This window comes from Capra hircus, chromosome 25, assembly GCF_001704415.2.
Source record: "Capra hircus breed San Clemente chromosome 25, ASM170441v1, whole genome shotgun sequence".
Taxonomy (NCBI): Eukaryota; Metazoa; Chordata; class Mammalia; order Artiodactyla; family Bovidae; genus Capra; species Capra hircus.
Window position 1 is genome coordinate 42,707,642 of NC_030832.1, and position 27,191 is coordinate 42,734,832.

The 27,191-nt window shown below is 61.8% G+C and overlaps 1 protein-coding gene across 1 annotated transcript; it reads right to left on the minus strand.

Annotated features, from left to right (window-relative positions):
* Positions 24,897–26,795, minus strand: LOC108633894 (forkhead box protein I2). Its single transcript, XM_018040597.1, has 3 exons — positions 26,526–26,795; positions 25,989–26,157; positions 24,897–25,729 (listed from the first exon to the last, which is right to left on the minus strand). Exons 1-3 carry the CDS (start codon positions 26,630–26,632, stop codon positions 25,319–25,321), a joined length of 687 nt encoding a protein of 228 aa, XP_017896086.1. The 5' UTR covers positions 26,633–26,795; the 3' UTR covers positions 24,897–25,318.

A 27,191-nucleotide genomic window follows, 5' to 3' on the forward strand; every position in this document is an offset into this window, starting at 1 on the left:
GTGGAGTTTCCTTCTTCCCATTTCACTCAGCAGCATCTGAATGGAGGCCCCCACCAAAGCTGCAGGGTGTGAAAAGTACAGGAGAGGCATAAGGATCGGCCAGGAGAACAGAAAACCTCCGCTGCTCTCAGAAGACGCGATCGTGTGCAGAGAAAGTGCAGGCGCAAGGAGATAAAGTTTCCAAATTGATAAGAGACCCAGGAAGTTTGCTACATTCAAAGTCAACGTGTAAAGCGTAGCTGCTTCTCTAGAGGCCAGTGACAAACTGCGACTTAGAAAGCACCTCGCGTACAAAGGCGTAAAAGTATGAAATGCAGAAGAGACAAAAGATGCGTAGGATTCTTACAGAGGAAACTGATCTAAAGACACTGAGAGACGAACAAGACCTGAGTAATTAGGCTGATGGAGCACTGCAGTCACGAACCGAGAGTCGGTTTTCCCCGGAGGAATCCGCAGATTCTGTATAATACCAGCCTAAATCTCTCCTTTTATTTTTGGTGGATCATTGCAAACTAATTCAAAAATTTGTGCTGAGATGCAAAGAGCCGAGAACAGCTAAGCCTCCCTGAAGGACAAGCGACAGACTGGCTTTGACAGCTAGCTGAGTGTATCTTCATCTTCATGGCCTGGTGGCGCCGCCGCAGGAGCAGAGAGGACCGGTGGGACAGAGCCGCGAGCTCACAGACAGGCACGCGTGCGGCGCCGAGCGGGCAGGGGCGGCCGGCTTCTGGTTCTGCACTCGCAGAGCTGGGAACCGCCACCCCGGCCTCACCAGGAAGGCGCTGAGCGGCCCGACGTCAGCCATCCTTCCCAGGTCCACAGCGGGTGGCCGCAGAGCTGACCTCGCCCCCAAGATTGCAGGGACCAGTGGTCACTGAACACAGAGATGAACCCCGAGTTACGAGGGGGCCGAGGATCTGCTTCACATGACCCTGGCAGAAAAGCTCCTAAATGCGACGCGAAGAGAGCGCGCTTCAGAGGATGCTGAGAGACATCTTTGCAACTTCTGTCTGTGGGTGGACTTCTCATACAATTTATAAAACAATAGCTGGAAAGGCAAAGACTGATCAATTCTAACCCAATTAAGAAGTTTTGTCTCACCGAAAGGCCCCATAAAAGGAGTGAAGAGAAAAAGCACGGAGTGGGAGGAGACCTATGTACATTCAGCCAAAAAAGGAGGCCGGGCTACGGAGCACCAACAGGAACAGGAGTCAGCAGAACTGCGTGCTTGGTCCAAAGCGGCGGCCAGCGGCTCAGCAGGAGGAGCCCAGATGAGCGGACCTCGTTAGGAGTCAGGAAACGGGAGCGAAGATCACAATGCGAGACCCTGACTCACCCGGCAGCTTGGCAAACGTTTAAGAAGCGAGCGGACCAGCGGCTGAGGGCACAGGAACCCACACGTCCTGCCGGGCGGGGGCCACTTGGCACCAGTATCTTGGGAAAGCCCAGTGAGCACACCCTGGACAGCCCTTCTGCCCGTCATCAGCCCCGGAGAAATCCCCAAGCCTAGGATGTGGGGTTTTCAGGGAATGTCCACAGCAGTATTATTTATAAAGCGAAAAAAAAAACCAACCTGGAAACAACCCAAATGTAACACTGAGGGCAGCATGAACAGCGTATGAGGTGTTTGCACAGTGGAGCCCACCCTGCCCCAGACGCCGGGAAGGACTCAGCTCAGAAGGGTGCGTCCCGGGACCCGAGGGCCGGAGGCCACTGATGAGAAATCAAGGCCCGGCAGGAAGGGCCTCAAGATAAAGGGACAGAGAAGAGCGAGGCAGGGGTGTCAGGGATGTCGTGAAGCCCAGGGCAGGAAGTGAGGGGGGCGAGGCTTGCTCATGTCTTTGCCTCAGGGCACGCGTAGGCTTCCCGACGAGCTTTTGCACACACCACACGTGGGGTCTGATTCCTCCCCCAGTCTGCCCTGAACAGGATTCGTTTCACAAGTTTGGGAAAACTGAGCTTCAAGACAGAAAGGAACTGATCTGCTTCAAGCCCCTCTCCCCCGGCCCCGCGGCCCCACAGCTGTTTCCCGCAGCAGATCAGGTGTCACTCCCCCCGCCCCGCAGAGGTTTTCCCGGTGACGCAGCTGCCGGATCCCATGAGCAGGTGGTCAGGGTCCGAGTGAACAGGCGGGTGGAGGGCTGAGCACCCGGCCGGGCCTGCAGAGACCGCAGAGCCTCGGGAAGGCTGCCCATGCGGCCTCCGGGCTGGAGGTGCTCACGACGCTGCTGAAGGTGATGGGGCCTGGCAGTGATGGCCCGAGGGGACCCTCCTCCAGGTCACTGGGGGGCCCCGTGTGGCCTCCACAGTCCAGAGGGGAGGCGTGGGACTCGCCGCGGCCCTTAGCCCTGAACCTCCGTCTCCAGCACCCAGGCTGCCTGGTCTTCGGGGCTTGGAGGGCCTGGGGGCGTGCGGGCCGGGGCGTGCGGGCCAGGGCGCGTGGAGGCGCACGCCGTGGAGACTGAATGCGCCTCCCCTCCCTCCTGGCGTCACTCCCGGCATCTCGCGCCCACCCAGGAGGAATGGTCGGGAGCTCGTTGGCACCTGGTGCTCCTCCCGAGGGCTTTCCCGGGAGCGCTGTGCCCACACCCCTGGTGAGACTCCAGTCCTGAGCAGCTGAGCTGTCAGCCAAATGCCTGGGTCCCTCCCCGTCTCCATCTGCCCTCGTGCAATGCAGTCACCCAGATTCTTCCCAAATGAGGGCCTGGGGCTGGCGGCAGCACAGAGAACAGGGCAGGGGAGCAGGGGGCAGAGGGCAGAGGGCAGGGGGCAGGGGGAAGGGCAGGGGGTAGGGGCAGGGGCAGAGGGCAGAGGGTGGGGGCAGGGGGTGGGGGCAGAGGGCAAGGGGCGGGGGGCAGAGGCAGAAGAGCGACCCTACCTGAGCTTCTCCTTTCCAGGTCGGGAGCTGGAACCCTGGTTGGAGGCCGTCCGTGTTGGGTGGTGACCAGCCCCTGTGGCTGTGTGTCCCCTGACCTGGACCCACGTCTTTCTCTTCCTGCCTTTCCGAGCCTCTTGTGTGGCTGAGTGGAAGCCCTCTAGCCTGGGCCCTGCTGGCCTGGGGCTCCCTCCCACCCCCCGGGCCCTGTGTGCCTTCAGCTTTCCTCGATCTCAGGGGCTGTCATGAAGCTCGGGTCTGCAGAGGTGTGGCTGGACGCCTCAGGACGGCGTCCGCGGCGCAGGGGTTGGAAGGCTCCTCTGCCCCTGATCAGCAGGACTCAGCCACACAGGAGCCAGGGGAGGGTCCCCACGGGCTCTGGCTCCGTGATTCTCTGCTGATGGACTTAGAATCCGAGTCACCGGACTCAGGAAGGTCCTGGGGGTGGGGCCAGGGAGCTAAGGAAGCAGAAAGCCCCCTCCAGGCTGGGGGTGGAGAAGGGGCGTGCAGGAGCCCTCTGAAGCGGCTGCTCGGACTCCAGCTGCCCTGGCATCCGGGCTGGGGTCTCCTGTGGTCACTGCCCACCGCCCATGCCCCCCTGACCCCGGCTGCCCCTCACCCCTCACAGGCGAGAAGCGTCGGTGTCTGGCCCTGGGTTCCCACCCAGATCCCTGAGTCAAGGTCATCTCTAAGCAAGGCGGTGGCCATCGTGCGGTCTGTACTGACCCGGAGAATGTGCTGCCTTTCTTCACGACGCCTTCCGCCCCTTCCCGCCCCTCCCCCCCCCCCCACCCCGGACTCTACCCCTGACCCGCCTCCACCCTCCTGCACACCCTCCCGGCTTCTCTTTCACACAGACAGACAGTTCCTGACAATTTCCTCTTGGATTAGCTGAAAACACAAAAGAAGACGAATACAATTCCTTTAAATGAGAATAGTAGAAATTGTCCACACAAAATGAAATTTGTACAAACTAACTGCCTCTGGTGAATTTTGCTCTGGGCTCTAAGTTGAGAGTAAGTCGCGCAAACTGTGGCCCAGGAGAAGAGACGTTGTGAGGCGGGGAAGCGGGCAAGCATCTCACCCCTGGTGTCTCCCCTGATCCCCGCATACCCCACACGAGGAGCTCTAATCACAAAACTGATATGAGCAATTAACAATGAATAAATCATAACTTTTTGGTAAAATTGAAGTGGAAAAGAAATTATTTCTATGAATAGAATTTCAGTGAAATGAAGAAAAGGTAATTGGAAGCTGTTTGATTTCAAGTTCAGACGATTGACAAGGCCATGAAATTAAAAGACGCTTACTCCTTGGAAGGAAAGTTATGACCAACCTAGATAGCATATTCAAAAGCGGAGACATTACTTTGCCGACTAAGGTCCGTCTAGTCAAGGCTATGGTTTTTCCTGTGGTCATGTATGGATGTGAGAGTTGGACTGTGAAGAAAGCTGAGCCCCAAAGAATTGATGCTTCTGAACTGTGGTGTTGGAGAAGACTCTTGAGAGTCCCTTGGACTGCAAGGAGATCCAACCAGTCCATTCTGAAGGAGATCAGTCCTGGGTGTTCTTTGGAAGGACTGATGATGAAGCTGAAACTCCAGTACTTTGGCCACCTCATGTGAAGAGTTGACTCATTGGAAAAGACTCTGATGCTGGGAGGGATTGGGGGCAGGAGGAGAAGGGGACGACCGAGGATGAGATGGCTGGATGGCATCACGGACTCAATGGACGTGAATCTGCGTGAACTCCAGGAGTTGGTGATGGACAGGGAGGCCTGGCCTGCTGCAATTCATGGGGTCGCAAAGAGTTGGACACGACTGAGCGACTGAACTGAACTGATCTGAACTGAACAGAGTTTGCCCTAGAAAAGTGCTTTTTTGCTGAACATTAATCCAGGAGGGCAATATTATAGTAACAATTTTTGTATTTCGATGTCACTGAGGTGCACGCAGCTTCACTGTCTGCTCACACGTGGTGCACACACACAGGCCCTGTCCTAGGAGGGCCCAGCTCTCCCTCTCACTGGTGTGTCCCTCAATCGAGGGATGAGCCAGGCCTCGGGGTCTAGGCCGCCTTCCCGGCTCTGACCTCTGTCCTTTGGGGGTTGGATCAGTTCTGAGTTCTTGTCACTGTTCCTACCTTCCTCCTGTGGAAGCCTGGTAAGCCATTCCTCCTGGGTATTTGTCCCTTCCATCAAGAATTACCATTTTCTTGACATAAAATACACCATATCATTGTCATCAAATATAATATTATAAAAATGTAATTAGTTGGCATAAGGTTTGGAAACGAAACCTGTGAGTGCTGGATTCCCGGCGTGAGGCCCCGCTTGCTGGCCCAGCCCCCCGCCGGCTCCCCGGCCAGGTCCCCGGCACCCCTCCCCAGGGCCTGCGGGTGGTCCACTCTGCTCTGGGGGTCCCCCTCAGTGGGGGCTCTCCTGTCCCGGGCAGCTCCAGCCAGCTCCCTGCTCCCCGAGGGAAGGACCCCAGCCCGCCCCTCTCTGACAGCTTGGCCTCTTTTGGCCCAGACGGGGTGGCCTGGACCCCGAGGTGAGACTCCAGGTCAGCCGTGGCGGCCAGTGGGTTTCACACTCCCAGCCTTCCATCTGTTGTGTGCCCTCCGTCGGGGCTGGGGTGACCCAGGGTCCCGCAGCTGGCCCAGCACCCAGTGCAGGAGCTGGGGAGACTTCACCCAAGGGAGGGGTCAACATACCTCCCCTCCACGCACCCCAAGGTTGTGATGCAGCTCAGCCCGGGCGCGGGGGCTCTGCAGACCGACGCCTCGCTCCCAGGGCTCTGCCGCCGTCCGACCCGGGCCCATGGCCCCACGCCACTGTCCGCCCGCCGTGTGGGCATCCCAGCAAATGTTTCTCTCCTGGATGGGCGCATCCAGAGGGCAGGACGAGGGTCTGCCTGGGCCCTGGGCTGGCGCTGGAGGCGCCGGAGAGGGACCCCGTGGAGCTTGGCCTGGTCTGGGAGGCTGGCCAGGAACAACTGGCTCCGGCCGCGCGCCCTTTGCTCCCGGGGTCAGGGGTGGCTGGGGAGGCAGCCCCTCCCACGCAGAGCCCCTCTGGACCTGCCTTCTCTCTCAGGCCGCCTGGCTTCAGTCTGTCTGTCCCGACATGGGTGCGTTATCCCCTGCTCTTCTTGCGTCAGGAAAGCTGGGGCGCTGTGGGGACGCCTCCCTGAGGTCTGGCCTCTGGGGCACGGAGCCCCGCACGGAGTGGAGGACCCTCTTTCTTCAGAACCCCCAGGGGGTCCGAGGAGCCTCCAGGGTTGCTGCTCTGTTCGAGTGCGCGGGTGTCTGATGCGGAGCGGGGGCCTCCTCCTTGGGGCTTCTGCAGCAGCAGGATGAAGCCCCTGCTTGGCCCGGTGACGCGGCCAGCCCCAGGGGTTAGGGCCCTCCAGCAGAGCTGGGACTCGCCCACGGGCCTGATTTATATGGTACTTGCTGCCTGGGCGTTGGACTGCAAAGTTGTGTGATTTTTTTTCCCCAAAAAAAGAATGTTCTGGAAAGAGCTTCTGCACTTTTCCTCTGGGGTGAGCCCCTGAATGTGCACAGTGAGGCTGGGGAGAGCAGACAAATCCCCAGTGCAGACTGAGGGGACACCCCCCTCTCATCCCTGCCGGTCTGGGGCCTGCACGGACTGCCCCCCGCGCCTGCTTGGGGGCCCTGTCTCCAAACCTGGCTCTGCCCCATATCGGGGCCTGGAGCCCCGCCTGTCAGCTGCCCAGGCCACGAGGGGGGTGCACTCCCCGACCAGTGAGGCGGGGGCCGCCACCCACGGCCAGGAGCGCAGAGGGCCAGAAACCAGCAGGTGTCATCGGGAGTCTGATGAGACTCTGCGTGGAGCTGGAAATGCAAACGCTGGTGGAGCCAGCGGACTTAGGCGCCCTCTGACCTGAGGTGTGATGTCACCTCCAGCACCTGTTTCTGGACGGAGCTCCGTGGACGCGGGTGTGTCCGCGCCGGGACTGCAGGGAGACACAGGTGTGCTCACGGGGGCGGGGGGCGGGGACGAGCACGGAGCCTGGCCCAGGGGTGTGCAGGGCTGGGTCCCGGCTGCAGGGACTTGCCAGGCCCAGCTGGCCCAGCCGGCGGACACAGGGCCAAACAAGGCCGCTCTGGGCCTCCCGGAACTTATCTTGAGTCAATAGGAGGCCGGGTGGTTCTGGAGGCTATTGACGAGTCTGGAGACAAGGGCGGCATTCAGGCCACAGCCTGTTTCCAATGAGCTCAGCTGCTCCACAGCTGGGGCCAGGGACGGGCTCGCCCCTGACTGCCAGGCCTGTTTCTCCCACTGGTCAAGGCTGGCAGGGCCAGGGAGCCAGGTGCCAGGGGCGCCCTTAGCGAGAAGCACCCAGAACAAGTGTTGGGCGGAGGCAGGCCGGGGAGCTGCCCGCCACGGCTGCAGGTGACCCAGGCTCCCCTGTCGGCAACAGCCTTCTAGAATGAAACTCTTGCTGATCAGAGAGGGTGAGCGTGAGCAGTGGGGAGCCAGACAGCAGCCTTCGGCGTCCCTGGAGCCTGAGGGCCAGTGCACTGCGGCCTCGCTCCCGCAGGGGTCCGTGGGAGGAAGCAGAGTGGTCCTGACAGTTTCCACCGCCTCGCCCTGCCACTGCGGGCTGCCCGGGTGCGCTGAGACACACAGGACAGGCTGTCCTCTGGCCTGGCCGCTGGGCCAGCGCCGTGCAGACTTCGACGTGCCTGGGGTCTGTGCCGTAAACGCAGCTTCTGCTTAGGGAGGCGGGTGGAGCGGGGATCCTTTCTCCCCATGAGCTTCTGGACACAGAGAAGCCAGGCTGATGAAGACCACGGTGAGGATCACTTCCGGAGACATGGGCTTTATGTTAGGGGTGTTTGCTCACCTCTGAGGAGGCCAGAATACTCGGAGACACCACTGTGAGGGGCTGAGGCAGGAGGAACGGCCGGGAAGGGGCTGGGCGGGCAGCAGGCAGCAGCCCGAGGCTAGAGGGTGCGGTGCCCTGAGCTGCCCGTGGCGGCAGGTGTCCTAGACCTCAGGGCCCTTTGCTCTGCACTGTGGCCCATGAGGCATCTTGGCGTGAGTGCAGCAACACCCCCAGCACCGCCACTGGAGACCCCTGCCTGGACTGGGCAGTGTCCACCTGGCACTCAGAGTGTGACTGTCTCCATCCGCCTCTGACGGGACACTGCCGCTGGGCCGTCACCGACAGCCCGCTTGTTTCTCAGTCTGGAAGCTGGACCTCCAGCAAGGCACCAGCAGCGTCCACCCTGCTGTGGTCCTGCATCCCGGGTTGTGGGTGGCGTCTCCTTGCCGTGTGCTCACGTGGAGGAAGGCCCGAGAGGCTCTCTGGGGCCTCCTCCTATGAGGGCACTAATCTCGTCCTGAGGGCCCCACACTCGTGACATCATAGCAGCAGAGCAGCTCCCCAGCACCGTCACACTGGGCGTTTGGCATTAACACGTGAATGGCGGGGACGCAAACATTCAGTCTAAGCCGTGACCTTCAGAAACAGGGTCTTTGCACATGGATGTGGCTGTGGGCCTCAGGGTGAAGTCCTCCTGGGTGAGGAGTTGGCCCTGCATCACGTCGGGTGTTCTTCTCAGAAGAGGGACTTGGGCAGGAGCCACACGATGAAGGAGCAGAGATGCCTGTGATGTGCGTGCCAGCGAGCCAGGGGGCCCTGAGATGCCACAGTCACCAGGACAGGAGCCAGGCCTGGACCAGAGGCTGCCTCCGGCCTCATGGGAGCCGGCCCTGCCCGCACGTGGCCTCCAGCTTCTGAACAAACATCTGCTGCTTAGGGCATGCAGTGTGCCGCCACCCCGGGAGCCTGGGGCCCCCAGAGAACTCCTAACCCGGAGTCTGTCAGGGCACACCCGGTCCTCAAGCCTGGCGCTCGCCGCTTTATCACCTTCATTAGCTCCCTTGCCAGGTACAGGGGTGTAGACAGGAAGGGGGTGCAGGCAGGTATGGGGTGCAGGCAGGTATGGGGGTGCAGGCAGCTATGGGGTGCAGGCAGCTATGGGGTGCAGACAGGTATGGGGGTGCAGGCAGCTATGGGGTGCAGGCAGCTATGGGGTGCAGGCAGCTATGGGAGTATAGGCAGCTATGGGGTGCAGGCAGCTATGGGGTGCAGGCAGCTATGGGAGTATAGGCAGCTATGGGGTGCAGGCAGCTATGGGGTGCAGGCAGCTATGGGGTGCAGGCAGCTATGGGGTGCAGACAGTTATCGGGAGCTGGGAAGAAGGTGCCCTTTGTCCCCGGTGGAGTTTGTTGCTTTAACAAACGTTGCTGAGGTCCTACCACACAGCCCCATGTCTCACCTTCAAGGTCGCCTACAACCTCATGCACCAGCCCCCACCAACACCTGTGTTCCGAGGTCTCCTCATCCCCGAGCTTGTCTCTCAGAGCACTCATGGGTTAGGGGGCAGCCTCCAGGCAGTGCCATGCCAGGCGGGGTCCAGGATGACCGTCTCAAGGTTCTCTCCCCCTGTGGATGCAGACGGACTGAGGGCTGGACAGTGGCTCTTGGGGTCACCCACGCCCTCTGACTGCCTCCCCCGTGCTCCCCAAGACGCTTCCCGAAGCCCCTGGGAGCGTGGACTGAAGCGAGCCCAGGGCGAGACCCGTGCGGTGGGCGGTGCCCCTGTCCTGGGGAAGGGCTTCCTGCACCCCCCGGGGCTCTGAGCCTCAGTTTCCTCGTCCGTGACAGGAACCAGCATTCTCTAGGAACCTGGCCACTCTGCCGGTCACCCCAGGAGGGCGGGGGCCGTCTCCTGCTGGGGACATGCCCCCTGAACATCTCGAGGGGAGCAGGCTCTGGGGGCTCAGGCCCCAGGTCTCTTGGCCTCGCGGGTCTGCCTGGCAACCGGCCGGGCTCGGGGACTTCTCTGGCGATGCTCAGAGGATGTGGGACCAGCACCCTCAGCCGTCTGGCCATTCCGGGCACCCAGGAGCACTGTGCCTGTCAGCCCAGCTGCCAGCCTGAGCCTAATTACTTAATTTGCACTAATTCTCATGCCATTAATACACGCTGCCTAAAATAACATTGCCTAGAAAACGAGCTTGTCTATGGCACTATTTTTATCGTATTTTGAGGGAAAAAAAGGGAGTCACGTTGTCAGCCTTTCCAGCTGTTCCCCATTTCTTCCTCTCTACTTGCTGTTTGGAGCTAAACTTGGAGACGGGATTCTGGGAGAGCATCAAAGGCACAGCAGCCCCGGTTTTCGCGTCAGACTGGACGCCGTGTCCCCTCCTACAAACCCTCGTTGGTGGACGAGTGTCAGCCCCCGGGGTGCCTGTGTCCTGCCCCGCTGCGTGCCAAGCTCTCGACACAGGCAGCGTCCACCCACAGGACCTCTTCATTAGCGCCCTGCATGGAGCTCCGTCCTGGGGGCTGCTGGCGGTGAGGCCGGGACCCCAGCAGGGCTAACGTGACCCTCGGCCGGCGAGGAAAGGGAGCCCAGAGCTGACCGCAAACACAGATGGTCCTCCAGCCGCCTCCCCCACCCCGGGGGCCCGCACGGCCACCGGCAGTTCCGGGGCTGGAGCAGTGGTCTCCAAGTGCTCCCGCCCGTTCTCAGCCCTCCTGTGAGTGCGGGTGTGGAGGGGTGTCACGGGCCGCCTTCCCCAGCCTGTGGATGTTTCGGGCTGCCCCAGCCCAGCTCCCTGGGGCGGCATGGGGCCAGCCTTGGGCTCTCTGTGGCGGCTGCTCTAGGCGTGTGTGCACGTCCCGTTGGAGGGCCCGTGTGCGTGCGTCCTGCGTGCAGATGCCCTGGCGTCTGTCAGCTCCTGCGGGCAGGTGGCCTCCCGTGCTCACATGCGTGTCTGCAGGCATGTGTGACGGGGGTGGCGCCGGCCCAGGGCGCTCCTGGAGGCCTGCACGTGGCCCGCTGCCAAGTCGCCTCCACTGTCATGGCAGCCGAGCGCTTCCAGCTCCACGCCCAGGAGCGCGCTGTCTCCTCGCTGCTCAGAAACCCCGGCCAGACTTCTAAACCACTAGGCAGATTTCGAGGCCCTTTTTTTAGCTGCCGAATGAAAAAAATAAGCAAACACAAATCTGCTGACCCCAAGCCTCCTACTCTTCTGGAGAATTTAATTTCTGAGCTTTGATCTGATACCAGGACCCAGAGGACTTGTTATTTCTAAATAATGAGCTGAATGTTTGTGCTCCGAGCCTGAACTTTTCTGGTTTGGGGAAAAATATGACTTTCCATAGAAGCTCTTTGATGCGGCCAGTGGTGCTGTCCACACAGGAATGAAAAGGCCTTTCAGAGGCCCGGCAGTGGTGAGGGGGCCGCCAGGCCGAGGCCGCGGGGCAGCCCTCAGGACAATGCCCCACCGGGCCCGCCGCGTGGGAGGCGCGGGTGGCAGGAGCCGGCCTCTGCTCCCTCCCCAGGGCCTTGCTCGCTCCAGCTCCACCCCCAAGAGTTGGGACCTGCTAGGGGAGAACCCCCTGAGGCAAGGACTGCTGTCAGCTGAGGCCCCCCATGGGAGCAAATCCTCCTGTCAGGTCAGACCCAGGCTGGAGCAGGACCCCTGCTCTCGAGGAGGGGGTGCAGCCAGGGCAGGCTGCCAGGGCGCCCCTGCTTGGGGCCACACCGTGGGCAGACACAGCCCGCAGGGGCACCACTGGCTTGTCCATCGCTGCAAACGCACGGCCCAGCCTCCAGGGCGGCAGGCTGCCCTTTGGGGCTCCACAGGGGTCCAGGCTTGGGCTAGGGCTCAGGGCCCATGCAGAGCCCAGCGTCCTCCCTAGGAGGCAGGCCGCTTCTCCCTGGAGCCACCAGCACCCACAGGAGTGCCCTGCTCTCTTCCCTGGAAAATGATCACTCCAGGGCAGGGCTGGGGTGAGCCTGGGGCCCCCTCCCCACCCAGCCCAGGTGACTTTGCACCGCGAATGGCTGACTTCACACTTTGCGGCGTTTCCCCTGGAGAGTCCCCGTGAGCAGCAGGAGGCCTGCACCCAGAGGTCAAGAGGCAAATGCCGTCGGTCACCTGGCCCACAGAGCGCGCTCGGGCAGCCTGGTAGAAACACCCGGCTTTTCCCGGGCCTCCAGCCCTCATCTGCTGGAAGGACCAAGGTTAGGCCAGCTGAGCTGAGCCGCCTCGGAGCCATGGCTCAGACAAGCCCCAAAGCAGAGTGTCCCTGCCCCCCGCGCCCTGCGTGGAAGGAAGCCGTGACCTCAGAGCTCACACCTGTTGCTGCCTGACCTTGCCAGAGTGGGGCTGGGACATGCCTAAAGAGAAATTAAATGATTGAATTAGCAGGTGATACAGTGACTGGCCCCACACTCCAGGCAGGTTTGGCAACAGCAAGGAGCCCACCAGGGAAACTGATGGAATGAGAAAACAGCACGGGGCATCGCTTCATTGTGGCAGAAACACTCTGGGGCGCTCGTAACAGGGAGACGGTGCTGGGTGCTCAGGAGCTGTCTGCATGTCTTCAGAACTTTTCTGTAAATCTAAAAACATGCTAAGCTAAAAGTTTAGTTTGCAGAGGAGTTGGCTGGGGGTTGCCACGTGGGGCTGGTGTCTGGGTCTGGCCCTGGCTCCGGCTGGGTCTCTGGGGAGGCTGAGGTGCTGTGCTAACCCAGGGAGGAGCAGGCCCAGCTGCGGCCAGTGGGGACCAGACCCTGAGCCTCCTGAAGGTGAAGCTGAAGGGGGGCAGCCGTGCCCGTGGAGGAGGCCCGAGCTGGACTGATGGGGCGAGAGGTGGGGCCGTGCGAGAGGAATGGGGCTCGGGCCCAGGTGTGTCCTGACTCTGCCTGCGGGACAAACGAGTCAGGCTTGGGGAGATGTCCTGGGGCCGTGGGTGCACTGAGGCGCCTGCTCCAGCTCTGCCCCCAGCACCACAGACCAGCAGTCCCACCAGAGCGGGTCTCTGAGGGTTCCTGCAGCGAGGGCCCCGCTGTGGGCAGCCCTGGACGCTGGGCGGAGCCTCGCTGAGGAAGGGGTCCCCACCCCCCACTTCTGTGCCCTCCTTGTCCCGGCCACAAAGGCAGCTCTGACGCCTTCTGACAGATAATGTCCTCCAACCTGAGAAGGTGGGTCAAACCCACGCCTAGACTCTTCATTCCTTTTTAAAATCGTATTTCATTTTATGGGCCTGTAATCATTATTTAACAATTCCCTATTAATGGGCTTTAAGGTCAGTGTCAGTAACGGCGCGGTGGATAACAGGGCAGAATGCTGCGTGCAGCCGCAGAGGCAGGAGCTCAGCCTTTGGGCCGAGAGGTGACCCCGGGAAAGGTGTCGCAGAGCAAGAAGGGGCGGGGGCCGAGGAGCCGGTGCTCCGGGCGGGGCCTGGGGCCCACGGCATGAGAGGCTCGGCCGGTGGAGCGAGACCGCGCGTGACTCAGCCACAGACAAACACCTCGTGTCAGGCTCACCGCACACAGATAAACGGCGAGAATTCCAGAGGCCGCCCAGACTGGCCAATCAGATAGGGCTGCCCCGAGTCACCGTGTTGGGAAACGGCTTAATAGCATCTCGCCTGTTACTGATTAATTTTGTTTGATGTGGGAGGCTGCACAGATTTTTAATAAGCACCACTTGTGACTGAAGACCAACCGAAGCTTCCAGAACCATGAAGTGCATCTCAGGGTATCTCACGAGTGCCTGCCCAGCACTCCTGGGCTGGGGACAAGAAGGCTGTGGGAGGAAAGCTCCTGCGAACTCACGACATGGGATCAGGGAACCGCTGGTGACTCTGCCGCTCGGCAAACCTCCAGCCTGAGCCTCCCTTGTCTCCTACCAAGAGGTGCAGGTTTTAGCTTCTAGGCTCTAGGGGGCTTGGAAAGGAGAAAACTCCAAAGGCTCCACGGCCAGGGGAGACCCTCGGGCCCTGCCATCCGTGCCAGTCCACCCTGCCCTCCACAAAGGGGCCGTGAGACAGCCAGGCAGCTGCACTGGTGCTGGGCCCTGGGGCCGTGAGAGCGTTTCCCACCTGCTCAGGGGTGGGCGCGAGCCTCTGGACTGCGCCTGGACCAAGCCTCGCTTCTGGTCAGTGACCGCTGCTGGGGCTCTTTGGAGGCTTGGCCATCTGCGTCATTAGCTGGTGGGCAGAGAGTGGCTGGCCAAACTGATGGTGCAGACCACACCAGGCAGCCGCCCAGTGCTTGAGGCGCCCAGAAAGGCAGGCGCAGCTGGGGCTGCGGCCAAGGGGAGCATGTCAGCTAGGATGCACTGGGCTGCGAGTGACAGGAAAACCAGCCGGGGCTGCCTTAACTGAGAGGGTAGGCGGGCTCTCGGAACTGGAGGTCTCCATGCAGGCCAGCTTTCAGGGGCCTCCAGTGGCTCAACAAGGCGGTCAGTGCCCCAGTTTCTTTCCAGCTCTGCCTTCTGCATAGCCAACCTCACTCCAAATCCAGTTCAGCCTCATGAGCACAAAGTAGCTGCTCCAGTTCCAGACTTCACCTCCAAACACCACCCTGCCCAGAGGAGAGGGAATGTGGCAGGAATCCTCACAGGGAGGCACCCTGACTGGGCCCCTAGGTTACATGTTCACCCTCCGACACGTGCAAAGAGGCAGGAAAGCGCGATGCGTACAGGTGAGCCATGGCCTCACCTGGAAGATGAGGGTACGGGCAGCTCGGCTCCAAGGACACAGGCTGTGGGCACTGGGCGTGGGGAGGGTGGATGGATGCTGGGTGGGCACCTTGGAACGCTCAGGAAGGTGCGGGTGGAGCTGTGTCTACACCATCACACCAGACGAGGGGAGCGTGCCTGCTGCGCAAGGCATTTGGGTTTTATTTCCGAGAAACCTGACAACCAGAAGCGCCTTGGGGGCCGGAGGGAGGCCCGTGCAGGCCAGTGTCCCTGAGCCCGCCCCGGGGGGCGGCTCCTGCTGGAGCTGAGATCCCAGAGGCCCGGCGTGGTGTGTGTGGAGGAGGTGGGGGCGCAGGAAGAGGGCTGGGGGGCGTTCCTCTACTAACCAGACGCCCAGCGGCTCTGGCCTGGCCTCCCCGTGTGCTGCGTTCTGTCCCCGCAGCCCGCTGGCAGAGGGCTCACCTCTCACTCTACAGACGCAGAGGCTCAGGTCTGGAACGGGTGATTTGAGACCACGCCGCCAGTACACGGCACTCACGGCTCAAACCTGGGTCTGCCAGACTCTGCAACCTGGCAGTACAGGTAGGCAGCCTCTCCCCGGGAGGAGGGTTGGAGACCAGACTGAGGCTTCTCATGGAGGTAATGGGGGTGGACAGCGGCTGGGGAGGGAGGCCCTGGGCTGGGGCGCACGCTGGCCCTGCTTCCAGCCTTTGCTCCTGAGGCAGCCGGAGGAAGCCTGTGGCCTGGCCCACGTGGGAGCCATCCTGAAAGGTGGGGAAGGGCCCGGCTGGGTTATCTCTGCCTCCTGTGTGAGCTCTTCCGCAGAAAATGGACAGTCATTCAGTCAAGTTAACTTTGTCTGGCGGAACGCCACTGCCGATGGCCCTGGGGTGGGCTTGCTTCATCACTTCTGAATTCCCTCAATATTCCTTATTTCCCGTACAATGCCGTGTTTTGAATTCTGAGAGCTGGTTCTAACACGTTACTGGTTTCCTCGTTAATTAGTGCATTCAATAAAACCTCTGATACATTTTCCACTTGTATAATAGTCCTGGTTTCACCTTTTAAAAATGATCCCGTAATGCCCCCTGGTCATCTGAGGTGGGGCCCAGAGCTCAGGAGCAGGGAGGGCTCCGGGACAGACAGATGAGATGCTGGGCTGGGGAGTCTGTCTGCGTCTCCCTCCTGACACGGGGCTCTCCCGTCAGCTCGGGGCTCGTCACTGCTGGGGCAGCCACGCGCCCGTGCCCTGCAGCCGCCGGGTCCTGCAGGCTGCCGGCCGGGTCACTCTCACTCACGTTTCCTACAGTGTGAGCGGCTGGCGACTTTCCGGGGACTCTAACATTTATGCGGACACCTCTAAAGGCAGAGGACACCGAACGGTGCTGGGATCTGGGGCCATGCCTTCCAACAGTTCCCCCCAGGTTCAAAATTTCTTCCACACTCCTGGTTTTCGAACAGGATTTCATGGAAATTCTGCGCTTTGTGCCAGAGGGCATTTACGTTTGTTTTTGTACAAAACACCAGTGAGGCAGGTGAGAGTCGGGCCAACTTCCAGGCTCCGCGACTCCCTCCAAGGAGCCTCTCTGGGTCCCACCTTCTAAGGGGGCCCCTCCTCCCCACGGCTGAGAGCCTGGCCTGAGGTCTGAGCAAGACCCCCTCAGAGCGAGAGTGGTCTGGCTCCAGGTTCACGCAGAGGCCCTGAAAGGCCATACAGGGCCCCCCGAGGGGAGGGGCAGGGGGCAGACGGGCTGGACGCCTGCTCGTCAGTCCACTTCTCAGGGTCGGTCCCCTGGGCGTCACACGAGCAGCTGCCCAATAGGACCCCCCCAGCCCGGTCAGATCAGGGGGTGCGGGGTGTCCTGGGAGGAAGGGGAGGGTCTCCCCGGCCTGGATCAGAGCACCCCCCCTCTGCTTGCGCCCCAGCCGCCCCGGTGAGACGGTTCTCTGTGTCTGGAGAACAAGAGCGTCAGGCGCTCAGGAAGGCCCGCTGGACTGCAGAGCCCACCGGCCGCCCCCGACCTTGGGCGTCATCACCACCCCACTGGTCCCTTTTCAGGAGCTGCTCCTGGAAGACCATGGGCTCCAATCCCCGGCACCTTTCAGTGGGGAGGCCAGGGCAGGGTGGGGCCACGGGGCCGGGTCTGGACCTGGGGGGCCCCCACCCCACGTCCAGCCCAGACCCCCACCCTGCGTCCCCACCCAGACCCGCCCCCGGCAACTCCGGCCGGCCCATCCCTGGCCCTCCGCTGCCACCTGGTGGCGAGGCGCGGGCGTCCCCCTCGGGGCCTGGTCTGGGAGACCTGGGCGCCTTCCACGTGGGCTGCGGATGTCGAGTTTTCAGGCGGTGCGTCGTGGGGAGAGGGTTCGCCCTCCAGGCTCAGCTTCTGATCCTGGGGTGGGGCGGGGGATCCCTGCCAGGTGTATCGCTCCCTGAGCGGCGGGCTCACCTGTGCTGCACCTGGAGGGCTGAGGGGGGCTGGGCACCCGCTGGGCACCCCTCGTTGGACGGCTGGGGAGACAGGCCATGTGCTCCCCTGGGCTCCCGCTGAGAGCCGGACCGCTGTCCTGGAGTCAGGGGGCGTGGCGGGGGGGCGGGGGGCTGCCCCGAGGGCAGAGCCTGTATTCTAGTTGGAGGTTCTGATGAAGGCCAAACCGCTGTGAGCGAATGAACACAGCACATCACAGAGCTCGCCGGGGGTGCAGGAGACGCGGCCAGGAAGGCCACTGGACAGGACGCTGACTGGAGACAGGGCGGGACAAGAAGCGAGGCTCGTCCCAGGCCTGGGGACGAGCGGCGGAGAGGCCCGTGGCCAGGGCGTGGAGGGTTGGGGCCGGGAGAGGGGGTGAGGGCTGGGCCTGAGCTTTGCTCCGGGCTCAGGAGAGCCCAGCAGGGCTGGGGGGCTGGGAAAGGGGGGGCCTGGTGTGATCTCGGGGTCTCACTCTGGCTGCGGGCTGGATGGTGGCTGGATTGGGCAGGAGGCTGGGGTGCGCTTGGCACCTCCTCAGGAGCAGGGTGGGCGGAAGGAGGGCGCTGGGGAAGGCCTCCTGGAGAAGCCAGGGTGGGCTCAAAGGCTGGCGGCGCTGCTGCGGGCCATGGCAGGTCGGCTCAAGGCCGCCTCCCAGGTGTGAGGCCCGAGTCGCCGCAGGTGTGCCAGGCACGGGGCCAGGTGGCGCGTTCTGCACGCCCCGCGGGCCGGGGCTCACGTCAGCTCTCAGGCATTATCTCATCCGTTTACACAATGACCCGGGTGCTCCATGCCTTATCGCACTGGGCTGGCACAGCAAGTGAGTCAGGATTATGACCCCGTCTCAGGCACAAGGAAGCTAGTGCTCAGCCAGGGACACGCTCGCGGTTTCTGTGGCCTGGGGCGCTGAGCAGAGATCTCACCCAGCTTAGGGGGTGTGTGCGCAGTTCTAACATTAAGATATAATCCACATGACAAAAAAATAACCAGTGTTTTAAAGGGTACAGTTCAGCGGTTGCTTAGCACGCTCACGGCATTGAGCAAACATCAGCACGATCTAGATCTAACTCGGTTTCACCGCCTTGTAAAGAAAGCCTCGCCCCCACACTCCCCTACTTCTGCGGCGACCACCAGCTTGCTCCCTGTGGCCGCGGACCTGCCGGTTTTGGAATCACGCGAGGCGCAGCCTGTGGCTTCTCTCTCCCGGTGTGTGCTCATGCGTGCTGTGGCGTCACTCTTCGTGGCCGAATAACACTCCGTCGTGTGGACAGAGCAGTTTCTCCGTCCAGCGCGTGCACTGGCGGAGGTGCGGGTGAGCCCACTCTCGACGGTGTGAGTGGTGCTGCGGTGACCGTCTGTGCGCAGGCGTCTGTCTGGAGCCTTACTTCCGCCCTGCGGGTGTGTTCCTAGGAGTCGAGTACGCTCTCATTAGCTTCTTGGCCATCCATAGATCTCCTTTGGAAAAATGTCCAGATCCTTAGTCTGTTTTTTAATTGAATGATTTGTGTTTTTATTGTAGAGTCTCAGGTCAGATTTTAAATCTCACTGCCTCTGCCATCTGGCTGAACTTAGCTGGGCTCATCTGATGGATCACGGGGTGCTTGGCACACAGTGGTCTCCAGCAGAGAGTTGTGGTCTGGCCGGTGAGGCCGCCCGAGTCCCTGAGGGGCAGCCGTGGGGGCAGGGGCGCCTCCCCCCGCGGCTCTCGGCGTGGGCCGGCTGCCCGGCCTCCACACCTGCGTCGTCTCCCAGGGCTCCCGGACCTTTGTCACCCAGGGCCCCGAGGCGTCAGCTTCTCCCTGAGGGGCTCCCTGCTCAGATGTCCTGGAGGCAGGAGGGCGTCAGCCCCTGGCACGTAATGCAGGCAGGAGAGGGTGATGGGCCGGGCCCCGTGACCTTCACACGCCCCCTGGCCTGTGTGCCCTCCCCGGGGCGGGGAGCAGGGGCCTGGCCCGGCTCCCCAAGAGCAGACACGGAGCAGGACTGGGACGGAGTGAGAGCCTGGATGGAGAGGCCTGCAGTCACGAAGCCCCTGGACTCTGCAGGGGGCCGTGCCACACTGCCCAGCGAATGTGGGTGCCCTGAGCTTGGCTGACACTGACTGTGCCTCCCTGGGTGCACACGGCAGGACTCAAATTGCTCAGCAAAAGTGAAGTCGCTCAGCCGTGTCCAGCTCTTTGGGACCCCATGGACTGTAGCCCACCAGGTTCCTCTGTCCCTGGGATTCTCCAGGCAAGAGTACTGGAGTGGGTTGCCATTCCCTTCTCAGGGGATCTTCCTGACCCAGGGATCGAACCCAGGTCTCTGGCCTTGCAGGCAGATGCTTTACTATCTGAGCCACCAGGGGCGCCCAGCAAAGGTGGGGTAGAATTACCCACCTGGGTCACAGAGAAACGAGTGCGTGGCATGGTACACGATGTGGCTCAGGGCGGCGGTCTTTGGGCTGTGGGATTGCTGGGAGAGAGAGAGGTGAATCAATTGTCCAGAAAGGCCCGCCCGCCTCTTCCATGGGGCGGGCCCTTCCTGGCCCTGCCTTGGGGCCTGGCCCTGTGACTTGCTGTGGATACGGGTCATCTGTAGGCCTGGTGCCTGCAGAGGACTCACGGTCGGCCTGCCCTCGTGTACCCCTTCGGCCTTAACATCACAGAAGGAGCTTCCGGCCAGGGGGTCTGAGCCGCAGCAAGAGCAGAAACAGGTCATTTTGGCTTGTAATCCTTGGCCTTAATCAGTTACAGTGGGAAGTGACTAGGGTTGCCTTGGGTTTCTCCTCAATGCTGAGAGCTGAAGGATGCCCCACCTCCAAGTGGGGTGCCTGCTGCCTCCAGGTGAGAAGTCACACCTGGAAACCAGAGTGTTGGCGCTTCTCTGCCGACTCTAAGTAGACGGATCAGGAAAATGGAATGATGTCGGAACTGAGAGAGGTGACGTCACTGCAGATTCTATGATTATTAAGAGGATGCTAAGGGGCCCGGAAAATGCTGCAGTCCATGGGGTCGCGAAGAGTCGGACACAACTGAGCGACTTCACTTTCACTTTTCACTTTCATGCACTGGAGAAGGAAATAGCAACGCACTCCAGTGTTCTTGCCTGGAGAACCCCAGGGACAGCAGAGCCTGGTGGGCTGCCGTCTATGGGGTCGCACACAGTCGGACACGGCTGAAGCGACTCAGCAGCAGCAGCAGCAGCAGCAAGGGGGATAGTAAGGGTTTCCCCGGTGGCACCAGAGGGAGCCAACCTGCCTGCCGACGCAGGAGATGTAAGGGGCATGGGCTCGACCCCTGGGTCCCCACCCCAGTGTTCTTGCCTGGAGAATCCCATGGATGGAGAAGCCTGACGGGCTACAGTCCCTAGGGTCACACAGAGTCAGACACGACCGAGGCAACTTAGCACGCACATACGCACTGGGTTTATGCATCATAGCGGAAGATGGGATTCTTTCCCCTCAGGATCAGAACAAGGCATGGATGCCCACTCTTGCCGTTTTTATTCAACGTTGCATGGAGCTTCTAGCCAGTGGAAAAAGGCAAGAAAATAAATAAAGGATTGGGACTTAGGAGATAAAACTCAGAATTTATTCACTGAGGACACAGTCATCTCTGTAGAAAATCTGATGGAAAGTACAAAAAGTGAATAAGTGAGTTTAGTAAGGTTTTGGAATACAAGACCCATATATAAAATTAATTGTATTTCTGTAAACTTCCCACAAACAATGATATAAAATTTTAAGATGGCCTGACCCTGTGTCTGCGCTGCGTCCTGGGTGTCCTCAGCATCTGTGGATGTGGGACTTCAGTGCTAGACACACATTCCCACCTGGGAGGCCACAGAGGCTTGGATCTGGAGGTGATTATGGGTATAATTTCTCTGAGCCTCCACGAGCAAGCGCCTGACATGCGGCCCCACCCCCGGTTACCTCTGGATCGGTGTTAGCAGGCATCTGACACTGGCCTTTGATCTATGTCCTAACCTCCACATCCAGCGGCTCTGGTCCCATCTGTCAGCTGCAGTCACCCCTCCTCTGAGAGCGCTTCTCACCACGTCCTGCTGAGCGGCTCCTGGAGGTGGGTCTCACCAGAGACCCCGTGGGACTCCCACCAGCCACTCTGCAGATGAGCTGTTCAGTGGACCTGGGGGCTCCCAGGTGCCTTTGCTTTTACACAGATTTCTCGGCACAAAAAGGATTGGAAACAGTGTGTTGCTTCGTGACACACTCTCACCCATGTACACTGGTGTGGCACACCCTCTCGTGGCGCACACCTGCCTGAGCACACGTACTCACAGGTGCACGCTTGGCTCACCCTTGTGCACACGCAGTGCACACTCTTTCACACCATGCACGCACACTCGGCACGGTTCGCAGTTGCACACCAGCAGACGGGCCCCCCGGCCGGTGCACGCCCAGCGTTGACGCATGCAGACAGCCCCTCGTGGGGAACGCTCTCTGCTCCTGATGCTCAGGGCCAGGGCAGACAGGACTTCCCATGGCGCCTGGTGGGCACAGCAGTCCCAGTGGCGGGGCCCTCTGCCTGGACCTGTGTCAAGGGGGGTGACAGGCCTCGCCGCAGCCCCCCAGGCGCACCAGGTCTGTCTCCTGAGTCGCTCCTCTGGCTGAGAGGCGTATGGGTGGAGCGCAGGCCCTGTGCCCCAGAGCCAGTGGGGCGCCCTCTTGGGGGGCGCGGGCCCTCCTGTCCCGGTCACCCGAGTGAGGCGCAGCTGTCCAGGGTGCCCGCACGCAGAGGGGTGAGAGCAGGCGTGTCAGCCTCGGGCCGGCCTTTCGGGCGCTGGGGCTCGCTGCTCCCACCGCGTCTCCCGCACTGCGAGGCCCCAGGACGCGGGGTCCGTGGCTTCCCGCCTCCCTGCGGGTGGACAGAGACCAGTATGAAGCGGCGAAAGCGTCTGCACAGAGAGCGGTCCTGGACCCCTTCAGGGCCGAGCAGCATGATCGCTGGGCTGGGCGGGCAGTGGGGACCTGCTGGTCGCCCCAGAGACACCGGGCTCCTGGGCCATCGGTGCGGACCGGAACCGCCCCCTGACGGGCAAGTGTGTGGGCCCAGCAGGACCCGCGGGAGGGATCCCCTGTCCCTGCCCTCGTCCCTGCCCCCGAGCCCAGCACGGACCGAAGCAAAGCCAGGTGGGCGCCCAGCGCTCCCACCCGATTGCTGCTTGTTAAAAAAGGCACAGCCGTGCGACCTCCCTCAGCCTATTATAAATCTAATCCTGCCAGTTTCAGCTGAGTGAGCTTACATCTTGTTTGGACTCTGGGCCTGAAGTTGCCTAAAGCTGGGGAAGTGTAATTTCCCGGACGCGCACGAGGACAGTTAATTTGTCCTCAGCAGCAGCCTGACAGCTGTGCCTTGGGTTCGGGAGAACCGGTTTCTCCAGAACATCGAGGTCCATTTACATCAGACAAACTTGGTGTTTTTAACGGGATGAAAACAAGGAATTTTGCCAGTGTTTATGGATTGTTATCAATTTGGCCGAATACAAAGTCACATTACCGGTAACGGACTGTGTCCTTCCTGAGCTCCCCTTGAAGTGATACTGGGGACCGCACTCCAGGCTGAGCCCCGGGGAGGCAGTGCTGACCCTCCTGACTTGGGGGGCTGGAGGCCAGGCTGCTGGGGGTGGGGGGGTGGGGGGGGTGGAGGCCGGGTTGCAGGGGGTCGGGGGGGGGGGAGGCCCCGACGGCTCGCATGCTAGTGGATGCTGCGAGCAGGCTGGGGGCTGGGAGTGTGATGCCTCCATCCTCCTGGCCAGAGGGTGCCATCCCCTCCGGGGTTGCCATACCCCTGTGGGCGCCGTCCCCACAGGCAGCCTGGGCCCCTGCAGTGGGGAGGGTGGGACTGGGCCGTGCCCTGCTGAGCCTTTTTCCTCATCCGTTCCTGCTTCACGGCGCTGGCTGTGTGTCCGTCTCGGCTCACGGGGCTGCTGGAGCCGCAGGACGAGGCCATCTGTGTGCACGTGTGGGCTTGGCCACTGGGGCCCTGGAGAGAGGGGGGCTGCCGTCCAGCGCCCTCTGTCGTCTCGGGGGCACCCTCCCTCCCCTCGGGTGTCGTGCCCTGTTGGGCCTCGCCCTGTAGCACCAGCGCTGGTGGAGGCCCCCAGCCTGGCGGCTGCTCTGAGCAGCAGCACCCACAGCCCGAGAGCTGGTGCCGCGACCCGGGAGCGCGCCCCACACGATGGCGGCTCGTCCGTGGCTCCACGCACAGCCCCGGCCCGGCTAATGGGAACTCGGTGATCCGTGGCCCGTGTGGCAGACGTCTGCTCGGGGTTGTGCTGGTGATGTGCGTATCGGTGATCAACCAGTGGATTAGCAAGAGAGGCATAAAGTGTTTGATTATAATTGCGCTGGGCAGGTGTGCGTGGTGGAGGCGACATTTGAATAGGTCAGACCAGCCCTCGCCCTGCTCTGTTGTTGGGGATTAAATGCCATTCACTGTGAGCCTTTCTGAAGTCGAAGGGTGCCACATGCTTGCAAATTGAAAATGTCCCATTGCTTCGAAAACATGATTGATGTCCTTTGCAAAGCAAATGCTGCTGTACTCAGATCGTGAGCCTGCTGCCGCCCCTCGGCTCCGGCCGCTTGATCACCGGAATGAAACTCAGGAAGAGAAGTTGAAAGATGAAATGAAACTTTATTTCCTCGGGTGGAAGCAGAAAAACATGCCCTCAGATAGTCTATATGTCGTATACCTGTGTGTGGAACCAGCTGTGTCCGGTGACCCTCTGAATTATATCTGGTATAATTTAAAATGATCTCAGCTCGACTGACGACAGGGTGTAACAGGAATGAGACAGATACAACACAGGCCCGCACGGCACTCACACGCACACACGCGCGTGTAACCACGGCACGGAGGAAGCCAGACCCCAGAGCCACAGCCCGTGTCCCAGTCCTGGGCCGCTGTGCCGCAGGTCTCTGATCTGTCCGGAGCGAGGGGAACAGGGCTGGGGTGCTGGCCCGCAGGGAGGCTCAGCACCGTGCCCGGCCGACCCTAGAGCCCACTGATACTGGCTGCTTCCCCAGGAGAGAGTTCTGTCTGTGGGTGTTTGTGGGGGCACAGTGACCTCCTTACACGCCTCACTCCTCTCCGGTTGACCTGTTGGTGGCCTGGGCTGGCCGAGAGGGCACTGGAGACGTGAGTGGGCATCACTACCAGTGCCCATCTCTGGAGTTGGGGCCAGACACGTCTTCTCAAAACCATGAAAGGACCCCATGGGGTTTCTATTCACAGGGTGTATGAAATCGGGATACTGTGATTTAATGAAATGCCCAACCTTCTGAATCAGGGTGCAACCATGTCTCCTGACCAATTCAGTCTCCCGTGCCTGCCTCCTTCATCTACCCCAGCCCCAGTTTTTCCAAGTCCGATAAAGCAAGATGGTAATTCTGAGTCCAGACAGTGAGCCTCCTTGGGTGTGTTTTTGCCGCTTACAAAATTAGCCAATCATCGTCACCTAGTGAAGCAGATTAGGTGTAATCCATACTAATGTTCAAATTAAGTCACGGAAAGCAATTAACTCTGCGAGAAATGGGCTGGTGAAAAATGATGTGGCTGGTCAAACAGTTTCACTGTGCCTAATTGTGTATTTTAATGTCCGTCTCTACCCAGTAATTATATCATTTACATTTCAGATGGATGCACCCACCTCCAATGCTTGTAATTGTGCACTTCCTAACCGTATACCTCACAGTGTAGCAGAAATTTGCCAGCCGTCTGCTCCGGAGTGTCTGCTTTCTCAGGAAAGCTGCTGGATGGAACGTGCCAGAGCAGGGCTTCCTTGCTGCTCAGGAGAGTCAAGACAGTGCATTTCGCCCCACGCTGTCCCAGATCTGGGCCTCGCCTCTTCCCCCTCTCCCCTCCCTCCCCCCTCCCTTCTTTCCTGGATAAAAAGAGTGCCCAGAAATTTTTAAACGCCATCAAACATTCAGCCCACAGCACGAGATGCGCTTGCCACCTCCAGCCGCGCCATCTGCGGCGGGGGCTCATCCGCCGGGTCACTCGACAGCTGACTCGGCCGTCTGCACTTTGCTTTTATTGTTTTCAGCCAGAGAAAATGCCCACCAACTCCACGCAACACTCAACTCGCCCGCAGCAGTCCAGGAAGCGACTTTGACTCTGAGTGAACGTGACCCTGACCGTGAGCGCTTAGCCCTCAGGCAGGGTCCCCGGGTGAGTCAAGAGCAAACCCTTAAGCCCTCAGGCTCCAACTGGTGGGTTTTATCTGAAAGGGTAATGGGGCAACAGGGAAATGAGCGCCTTTCAGCCCGGCACGTCTTTCCCTCCAACCCAGGCTGGTTTCAGCGTGGAGCGAGTCTGTGGACTGTGTGGAGCTCGGCAGAACCTCACTTCTTTGGTTCAGGTGGACTGAAATCACTGTGAAGAGTCCAGACTGACCAGGTGCCAGCCCTGGACGGGGGGCGCCTCAGCGCCTCTCACATGGTCCAGAGGCCGAGGTCCACCTGGCGGGCCTCCAGCGCGGGGTGTCTGCCCTCTTGCACGTGGGGTGGCCTGCCCCCGGGAGAGGGGTCAGGGGCGGAGAGGATGTAGTCAATGCTGAACTTGATGTCCCCGTGCGCGGCGCTCCTCGGGACGGCAGGGCTGGCTGGGGTCAGGGGCTCGCAGCGGGGGACTGGGGTCCCCCGTGCGCTGGCCGGCTCAGGGGGGCCCGGGGGCGCCGCCGCATCTCTCCCGCGCGCCCCCCTCGCCTCCTCGCCCTTAGGGCCGCGCCGGCGCCGCCGCCGGCGGAAGTTGCCGTTCTCAAAAAGGTCCAGCAGCGACTCGCAGCCGCCGGCGAAGGTCCAGTAGTTGCCCTTGCCCTTCTCGTGGCCGTCGGTCCGCGGCACCTGTGCCAGGACGAGGGGCTCAGCGCGCGGCGGGCTCCCAGGGGCGCCCCGCCCACCGCGCTCCCTCGGGAGCCCCTGGCGGCCCGGAAGGATGCCCCGCCCGAGGGTGGGCGCGTCGCTGGGGAGCTGGCGAGGCCTACGCGTGAACTTTCCAGCGCACGCCGCTGCAAAATGCACCCCCACCGCCCAATCAGGGGCGCCTTGGTCCGGGGGCCGCCAGGCCCGGGACACTCAGGGGCTGCCCGGGGGCGGCGCTCACCTTGACGAAGCAGCTGTTGAGGGACAGGTTGTGGCGGATGGAGTTCTGCCAGGCGCGCTGGTTGGCGCGGTAGTACGGGAACCGGCGCGCGATGAAGTCGTAGATGCCCGACAGCGTCAGCCTGCCCGTCGGGCTCTGCTGGATGGCCATGGCGATCAGCGCGATGTAGCTGCGAACAGGGCTGCTCAGGCCGCGCCGGGCGGGCAGGGACCCCGGGGCGCGTCTGCGTCTGCAGTCTCCGGCCCGCGCGGGGACCACTGCGCTCTGCCTTCCCCGGGGCACCGGGGAGCTGGGGGCGGGGGTGGGGGGGCGGTGGTTGTTGGAGTCCGGGGGCCCCCTGGAGCTCCCAGCGCAGCTCTGGGCAGACCGGGGAAGCTCACCTTCACACTTGGGGCTTCCTCGGGGAGTCTGGAGAACCTTCTCGGCTACCTCCCAACGTGCGGATGAAAGTGAGCCCTCCCGCGCCCAAGCCGGTCTTGGCCTCCTCGCGGAGGAGGGCCCCCGACCCCTGCGGCCCCGGCCGGGCCCTGCGGTCACCTGTACGCCGGCCGCGTGAGCCGCTTTTCCTCGTCCGAGCTGCCCGCCGGGTAGTCGTCGGCGTCGTAATTGAAACAATTGTAGGGATACTGCGAGCTGTCAAACATCGCGGTGCGCCTGCCGCCTGCGGGTCGCCAATACTGCCGCCTCCTCCACGCCGCCCGCCGGCGCGCTCCAGGTCTGCGCGCAGGTTCTCCTCGGTGCGGACCAGCGGCGTCTGCGCTGCTGCCGGCTGCTCTCCGCCCGAGCGGGGAACCTGGGCTCCTGGGGTTCCCCACCCCCCCCCCCCGCCCCGCGCCCGCCCCCACCCCCACCCGTCCTCTCGCATCCAATCCCGGAGCGGGGGAGGCCCCTGTTGCCGGCCGAGGGGAGCGGAGGCTCGCGGTGACACCCTGACCGGCGAGGGGGAGGAGGGAGCCACGCGCTGGTGGTCCGACGGGCGGCGGGGGCGGTGTGGGGGGGCACCCCCGGGGCGGGGGCACCCCCTCCCGCTCCTGCCGAGTATGCCTCGAGCTCTTTGCGCTGCCCCAGACTTAAGGGCGGAGCTCCCTGGGTTACCCAAGCCTGCGAGCACCCCAAGACTCGGGTCCTTCCCTGGCTTCTGGCTTCCCAGAGAGCACTCCGGAGCTGCCAGGAGCCCGAGCACAGAGAGGGCGGGGCGAAGCC